The sequence below is a fragment of the Magnolia sinica genome, chromosome 9 (assembly GCF_029962835.1).
Source record: "Magnolia sinica isolate HGM2019 chromosome 9, MsV1, whole genome shotgun sequence".
NCBI classification, from domain to species: Eukaryota; Viridiplantae; Streptophyta; class Magnoliopsida; order Magnoliales; family Magnoliaceae; genus Magnolia; species Magnolia sinica.
In genome coordinates, this window is record NC_080581.1 from 38,638,246 (window position 1) to 38,646,783 (window position 8,538).

Consider the following 8,538-nt stretch of genomic DNA (forward strand, 5'->3'; position numbering starts at 1 on the left):
GTACCCAGTACGTGACATGAGTGAATGGGAGATTACAGATGGCTTCAAGGAGTACTGTGCGAAAATTAAACCACGGGGACAAAAGAGGCCATCTGGAAGACCAAAAAAGTTAAGAATTCCCTCACGTGGAGAAGAATCAAAAACATTAAAGTGCGGTCGATGCAAACAATCCGAATATAATCGTCGGACGTGCAAGTTTCCCATACCTGATGTGTAGCATACTTTGTAATTTATTTAGTGTTTTGTATGATATATGTTGTAATATATTTTCTCTTATGCAATAATCTTTTGGTTGTCTTGCTCAATTTCTAAGTAACCTCGCTCATTTTCAGTTTGTCGTACTAAATTTCCTATGTTGCCTCACTTAATTTCTTATGTTGTAATATATTGGCACTGATATGATAGGCTGAGTATTTGACACAAGCATAAGGAGCCCTGTTCAAATCTATTGTGTAAAACCAAGTTGCCAGGAGCACCTAAGCATTAAACTAAGGCTGGACAATTACACGAAGATACAAAGATGACAATGGAATAAAGGAAATTAAGAGGAATGTCAGAAAACAAAAAAAATGAGCAGAAAAGAAAAGAAACACAAAAGAAAAGGTACATTTGGTTAAGAAAGTCAAGTGAAGCCAACATATGTGGGAAAATGGCAAAAGAACATTTCAATCAACCACGTGACAGTACTGAGGAAAAGTTACAAAAGAGTAAGGCATGATAATTTGAGATATAAATGGCCCGTACAGCAGCTGCTTTCTTTAGTAGAATCTACACCTATATAAGAAACAAGAAAAGTGTAACAAGAAAAAGGATGAATTGGTGGATATGGGAAGCATACCAGAACAATCACATTACTGCACTGCCTGTTACCCATTGACTACAACTCAACACTGTAACCTAGTTGCTGTTAGTACCTCACTGGTTTCAAATGGCTGATTTGAATTTAGAAGTATACCCAGGGCAATTTGACAGTGAGCAAGTTGCAACTTCCACAATTTCCAGTTTGGCCCGCTCAATTTCCAGTTTGTTCCACTCAATTTCCAAATTGGCCCGCTGAAATTCATTCAATGTCCCGCTCAATTTCATGTTTGGCCCGCTCTATTTCCAGTTTATCCCGCTCAATTTCCAGTTTGGCCAGCTTAATTTCTAGTTTGGCCCGCTAAATTTCCAATTTGGCCCGCTGAAATTCTAGTTTGTCCCGCTCATTTCCATGTTTGCCCGCTTAATTTCCAATTTGGCCCGCTCAATTTCCAATTTGTCTCGCTCAATTTTGGCCCGCTCAATTTCCAGTTTGGCTTGCTCAATTTTCAGTTTGGCCCACTCAATTTCCAGTTTGGCCCACTCTAAATTGGCTTACACGTATGCCACATATATCGATGGGTAAATGGTGATGGCATTATGCACACCCATGGTTCTGAATGTCAGTATCAGTTGGTGTATTGGGCCAGCGGAAAAATGATAACGGGGTTGTATCTGCCCGTATTGGTCAGAAATTTTTTTAAGCCAAAAGAGGAAAAATAAAAAATAAAAAAAATAAAAAAAAGAAGAAGAAGGAGAAGAAGAAGAAGAAAAAGAGATATCCAAGAATCTATCTTTTGTGAGTGTATGTGTTTTGACAATGTATTCAATGGTGTATCGGACCATTCTTTGATGAGAATGTTGTATGTCAATTTGATTTGTTGAACGTCAACTAAATGGGCCCTAATTAAACACAAATCAAGCATGATTTGGTGAACTAGGGCCCATTACATTGAAATACAACAAAAAGAAGATGAAAATATAAAAATGAAAGTGAAGGTTTACCCTTCTCTCCGATTTTTCCCATAATGATCCACTTCGCTTCGTTTTGTCGAATCCCATTAAAATAATTTGTTTTGATCCCAAAATAGGTTTGGATCTAGCCTAAAATGAGTTTCTTCCATGGTTTAAATGGGGGGAAAAAAAAAAGACGAGTGAAATTTTGAAAAAAAAAAACATTCAAAATTAGGCTTTTATGGGTGTATCGGCTTGTATCGGCCCTGTATCGACATTGATACGCCCCATATTGGCTAATACGGGTCACTTTTCTCATATCGGACCAATACGTATCATATTTCATCTAGTGTTAACAAGGATATGATACGGCCGATACGATACAGATACTCATATCTATGTGCACACCACAGCACATCCTTTTTAGAAATCAAAAAATTAAAAAGAAATAAGATAAAGATAGCAAAGGAAGCCATTTTTCTTTAATTAATTAAATATTGTACAAAGTTTAAATGAGTTCACAGGCTGTTGTACAAAATCATATCTATTTAGGGCATGTTTGGATAAAAATCCATATGGTAATAGAAAAACTTCTTCCACTGAAAAGACAGTTGGGCTGTTTGGATGCGTGGATTCCACAAAGTAATCATTAAACTTATCCACAATCTGGATTCTCTAGTGCCAAAAACTAGGTGATCATTGTCTAATAAATCTAAAGATTCCACTTTCTATACAAACAGGACCGCTAACTATGGAATCCATTTTTCAACAATGTTCAAAGAAACAGTCATTGGATAATCATTACTTTTTCCATAGTTTCCCTCTGATTCCTTGTATCCAAAACATGCCCTCAAGTATACAAGAATCCAAATTCTGAGGAAGATTTCAACAAGTAAAACTCTCAGTAAGTCAGAGCAATAGAGACTTGGGGACATACTCATATGCTTTGCCTTTCAAGTCAATAGTAGCAGGGTGAACAGCAGGTTTGCCTATCGAGATGGCCTTAGGACCCCGCGACCATCGCTTTACAGTCATCATTGCTTAAGATCCATAGAAAACGCCATGTTATGCTTCTCCATTATGAATGATATCAAGGATAAGAAAATCCACAAATGCTATAGTCAATACTTCAGTAATCAGAACAAGTTCATAAATTAGAGAGAGAGAGAGAGAGAGAGAGAGAGAGAGAGAGAGAGAGAGAGAGAGAGAGAGAGAGAGAGTTTGTCTTTATGAGAAAACAATACTTGTAAATTAAAAAAAGAAATTTTCTTTTTATGAGAAAACACCACGAAGTATTAGAAGGCAGCACTGAAGATCCCTTTTTTCCTGTTGAGGTAAAAGGTAAGTTGATTTCATTTTTGTATGAAACTTCCAATTTCTCCATTTTTGCTGCTGTGAACAATCTCTGACATTTCCTTGTAGGAATCAGAACTAATGAGCATTTTGATCTAATTAAATAGAACAGAGAACATACTATAATTGGAGCAGCACCACATCGCCACTTGTTCACGGGATTTTTCAGGTTGGTCACAGTTGCCATGTATCCATTCAAACCAACAGCTAGAATGTGATAGCAGATGTGCCCAAGAACCTGCACAGATTTGATTCTTAATCATGCACAGATCATCAACATAACTCGAAAAGGAAAGAAAGCTGTTGTTGTTTAGAACATACATAGGCATAGTCACAGTCAAACTTCGATGGTAAAGAACCCCAGGCCTGATAGCCAAAGAAGTGGCATATAGCATTGAATTTCTTTCCTTTGTAAGTACCTTCTTTCTGAATAGATCCACTAATATGTCAGTCTACCAGAATATTAAGGATAAAGATAATGAACCTACAGCATTGAAGTTTACCAATCTCTTGTTCATCTCATTCGCTACCAACTGCGCTAGGAGTTTCTCCGTCTCAATCTGAACAAAAAGTGCAAAGCACAAAATCATGGCACCGTGTAACAAGGACTTGAAATAAGCAAGTTAACCATGTCAATAGACTCAGCATCTATGATTTTCTTTTTCTTTTTTGTTCCCTAATAATTTCATTGTTTTTTCTTGGTTTTCTAGCTTTGCTATCTCTGTTTTAATGTATTACCAATTCTCCATTAATAAGATGGATAGATAAAGCCTGCATCTGTAATGACGTCATCACCTACTACTCGAGTCTCCTCTCAGAAGAGAAGTGGATGCAGCCGAGCCTAGACAAGCAAATGTTCGATAGGATCTTGGAGGTGGAAGCTGAGGCCCTTAGCATGTCACGCCCCATTGTCGGACGGCCTGGATAGAATACATACCTCAAGTGGGTCCCACTGGACGACTTGTAATGGAGTAGTCCTATACTTTAGTTTGTTTGTTTAGAAAAAAATGACCCTGAAATGATGGTGAAGTGAAGGGAATTGACCGTGAAATGAAACGGAATCACTGGAATTGACCGCGAAATACATGGAAATGACCGTGAAATTCTGTGGAAATGACCATGAAGTGCATGGAAATGACCATGAATCAACACGGAATCAGCGGGATTGACTGTGAAATGCATGGAAATGATCAGTGACCACACTAGCTTCCCTTGAAACATGATAAAAATATTAGCACATACCTTATACCAACTTTTTTAGTTTTGCTAACAACGAAATTTGATCTGCATTTTCTACATCTCTTTCCACTTTAACTAGCCTAGAAAATAAATGAGACTCACCTGCCTTGTTGGAGTCTCACCGGTCTGAAACACCATATTGTTTCTCCCTAGTCACTTCTCATAACACTAACTAAATTTTTTTATTCCGTGTTGTCGCTGTTCAAGCTCTTTCCATATAGATGCCAAAGTGACACAAAACCCATTTTCACTAATTTCAACCAACTGATAAAAAATTCTTGATCATGTCTCTCACTCACTTCTAATGATACTCTATTTTTAAAGAATTTCTTATTCCTTTCCTTCTAGATCCACCAGATTATGTCAAATGAAAGCACCCTCAAAATTCGCCCTACTTGATTAAACAACAATTTCTTTCACCCACCTACGACCAAGGCCACTTTTTTGGAGAACCCAACAAATTAAAAAGCGTTTGAAGAAGTTCCATATCCCTAGGCATTCTACAAACAAGATATAGGTGATAGAATGAATTTTCTATTTCTCTACACAAGTGGCACATTTCTTGCTTGTTGAGGTCATATCATCTTTGCTGAAATCATTCAGACTCTGGAAGATCCTAGCCTTTTTTTGCTATTGTGGCCTGAAAATATCTTTGGAGGCTTCCTGTCTCTTCATGGCACCCAACAACATAATAATGACATTAAGTAAACATGGCAATTAGAAAACACTGGTTTGATGAGAGTAATTCAGCCTCTAGACAAATTGAATGTTTTTTTTTTAAAGACAAATTCAATACCAAATTGGCCCGCTCATTTTCCAGTTTGTCCCACTCATTTTCCAGTTTGTCCCGCTCATTTTCCAATTAGGCCAGTTTGGCCCGCTTAATTTCCAGTTTGGCTCGCTCAATTTCTAGTTTGGCCCGCTCATTTTTCAGCTTGTCCCGCTCATTTTCTAGTTTGTCCTGCTCATTTTCTGGTTTGTCCCACTCATTTTCCAGTTAGGCCAGTTTGGCCCGCTCATTTTCCAGTTTGTCCCGCTCATTTTCCAGTTAGGCCAGTTTGGCCCGCTTAATTTCCAGTTTGGCCCGCTCAATTTCTAGTTTGGCCCGCTCATTTTCCAGTTTGGCCCGCTCATTTTCCTATTTGGTCCGCTCAACCCGCTTAATTTCCAGTTTGTCTCGCTCAATTTCTAGTTTGGCCTGCTCATTTTCCAATTTGTCTTGCTTAATTTCCAGTTTGGCCCACTAAATTCGCTTCACTTCACGGTCATTCCCGGCAATTCCGTGTTGATTCACAATAATTTCCAGTTTGGTCCGCTCAATTTCTAGTTTGTCCCGCTCATTTTTCAGTTTGTCCCGCTCATTTTCTAGTTTGGCCCGCTCATTTTCTAGTTAGGCCAGTTTGGCCCGCTTAATGTTTAGCTCACTCAATTTCTAGTTTGGCCCGCTCATTTTCCAGTTTGGCCTGCTTAATTTCCAGTTTGGCCCGCTCAATTCCTGCTAAATTCGCTTCACTTCACGGTCATTCCCGGCAATTCCGTGTTGATTCACGATCATTTCCATGCATTTCACGGTCAATCCCGGTGATTCCGTGTTGATTCACGGTCATTTCCATGCACTTCACGGTCATTTCCCTTCACTTCACGGTCATTTCCATGCATTTCACGGTCAATTCCAGTGATTCCGTTTCATTTCACGGTCATTTCCCTTCACTAATTTTGGTTTAGAATGTATTCTTGCTATATGAATAAAGAAAGAAATGAGATAAAGTATAACCATGAATTTTTTTTAATATGCTTATATATATACACATATTTATATAAAATATGTGTTAGAGAAAAATTGTAGGTAGAATAAAATTTTACATGTCAAAACAGGATTACGACTATAGCTACGGTTATAATCCGTAGCCATAGATTCGGTGATCAATCGCGAATCCTGCGATTCCGCCCCAACTTGCTGTCCCATTCGGGGATCAATCGTAGATCCTGTGATTCTACCGCCGATCTATGGCTACGGATTATAACCGTAGCAATATCTGTATTCCTATATCTGTATTCCACCGCCCCAACTCGCTTTCATTTTTTTTTCCCATTCTTTTTTTTTTTTTTTTTTTTTTTCTGTTGTAATCCCCACATCCTTTTGTGGGTCCAATCATGAGGTCTGTGTTATATCCCCACAAAGAGATGATGGATAAGAAGCATTACCTTGAAGCTACATGTATAATCTTTGCAGCTTTTTCCCTCAGTTCAGGACTACCAACAGTAGAACCAGATGCTCCAGCAATTATGAAAGAACTGAAGTCCTGATCTGTGGCACTCCCATTCCTAAAGGATGGACGAAAATCAGGCAAGCAAGACAAAATGCCTTGCAATGAAGAGTCAATGCGCAACAGGGTCACTTTTAAGTGCTCCTTCTCATTTCCTGGAGGGTAAATTGTATTCACTCGTTAGAAAGTAGTAATCGTATGGAGTTTCGAAAGTAATTACAAAGACATAAAAGAAAGATGCCTTTAGCATTTTTTTTTTTAATTCAAAAAATATATGCATTTGAAGAATCGTATTATATGGCATGCCCACTTCATGGAGTTTGATGAATTGTGCACCAAAACTTCTCCAATTGTACATATGGCACCTGTTTCCGGTGATCAGGACCTTTTGGCTCAGTGACCACCACATGGACGGGCCTTATCCTAGAAAGCGAACCAATCAGACTGGTAGCCATCCAGCCAGTGACCTAAAAAGGAGCAGCTAGCTCAATAAAAGAGCAATGGATTGCATTCAATGGGAAAACTCCCAACAATCAGCTAATTCAGGCTGTCCAATCACTACAATTGTTGGCCTCTAGCCCATCAACATTATGGCCACCAGAGAAGTCCGGAAAAACATGTGTTTACCTCATCTGTGATGGACACAGCAATTCATAGATATTCTAGGAAGTGCAAACCATACTAGAACACACAATAGTTCGGATATGAACCTATAATAGCAAAAAATTACTTCTCTAGACTTTTTTCTTCTTTTTTTTTTTTGAAAGATGAAATGAACTTTATTGAGGCTAAAGCCAAAAAGCAAACAAAGGAAGATACAAAGAAAAGGAAAATAACTATACAAACAATCCACAAGAACTAGTCTGGATATATTAAGAAAAAATAATAAACTACAAACACTTGCATAGAAGTAGCATACAAAATTTAGGTCATGAAAAGCCAGGATTGGAATACTCCAGTACAATCCTTTCTGACGATAATTATGCATTCTCCCTTATCAGAAAAATCGACTATCACATTCGCTCATGTGAAAAACAGAGTGCATCAGAACATTTTTGTGTGATAAATTTCTACATCTGTTTGTGGGTAAAATAGAAAAGTGCAACAGAACAGAATTAATTTAAAAGGAAAGGCAGTAGCATACCTGGATCAGAATGAATTTTGTTCTGACATATTTTGAGAAGATCATCTAAAGCTGATCGAAAATGAAGGTCTAAAAGTTCATTTGCAAACAGCACTTCATCCTCACTAGGAATGTGCCACTTAGGGGTCAATGATGGCTCTTTGTTCTGATAATCTTTTGTGCTAATCCATTCTTCTAATACAGCAGCAGCAGGATGATGTGAAAAGCACCTGGACATCCGGGAAAGTTACATTCTAGCAGAGAAAAAAAAAAAAAAAAAACTACTAAGACAAGCAAGCAACACACTGAGGCAGCAAATCCAACTGATATGCAGGAAGAGGCATTGTATGATGCTTGGTCCCAAGGAACTTCTTTTTTCAACACAACAATGTTGCAAGTGGCCCACCTTTCTGTCACCGAAATCATTTACCTAGTGGGCACCATCATGGATGGGTCTACCCACCCACACTAACGCACGCATACACGCCCACGTACACATGCACACGCAGATAGAGATAGAGAGAGAGAGAGAGAGGTGCATACTTGTCATGTCAACAGGATAATAAATGACCAGGCTACCAAGAAGGGAGCGAAGAACGTGATCCCCCGCTCCATTAACCTATCAAACAATAAAAATATTCAAATAACAGGAACAGGAAATCCCAAAACCAGTAAAAACCCAGATAAAGATTAATTAAATGCATAATGCAGAACTGCTGCAGAGAATATCATATTGCTAGAGACAGCTAAAAGACCTTCCAGGAAGGAGCTTCAAATGCAGATGCAATTGCATCTTTGAATTGA

General features: G+C 38.4%; 2 protein-coding genes across 2 annotated transcripts; both read right to left on the minus strand.

Annotated features, from left to right (window-relative positions):
• Positions 1 to 2,688: 2,688 nt before the first annotated feature.
• LOC131256257 (pyrophosphate--fructose 6-phosphate 1-phosphotransferase subunit alpha-like) lies at positions 2,689 to 3,769 on the minus strand. The gene is made up of 4 exons (XM_058257246.1): positions 3,609 to 3,769; positions 3,427 to 3,531; positions 3,227 to 3,343; positions 2,689 to 2,792 (listed from the first exon to the last, which is right to left on the minus strand). Exons 1-4 carry the CDS (start codon positions 3,693 to 3,695, stop codon positions 2,787 to 2,789), a joined length of 315 nt encoding a protein of 104 aa, XP_058113229.1. The 5' UTR covers positions 3,696 to 3,769; the 3' UTR covers positions 2,689 to 2,786.
• Positions 3,770 to 6,545: 2,776 nt separating this feature from the next.
• LOC131254970 (proteasome activator subunit 4-like) lies at positions 6,546 to 8,175 on the minus strand. Its single transcript, XM_058255670.1, has 3 exons — positions 8,141 to 8,175; positions 7,756 to 7,964; positions 6,546 to 6,766 (listed from the first exon to the last, which is right to left on the minus strand). Exons 1-3 carry the CDS (start codon positions 8,158 to 8,160, stop codon positions 6,546 to 6,548), a joined length of 450 nt encoding a protein of 149 aa, XP_058111653.1. The 5' UTR covers positions 8,161 to 8,175.
• Positions 8,176 to 8,538: the final 363 nt, after the last annotated feature.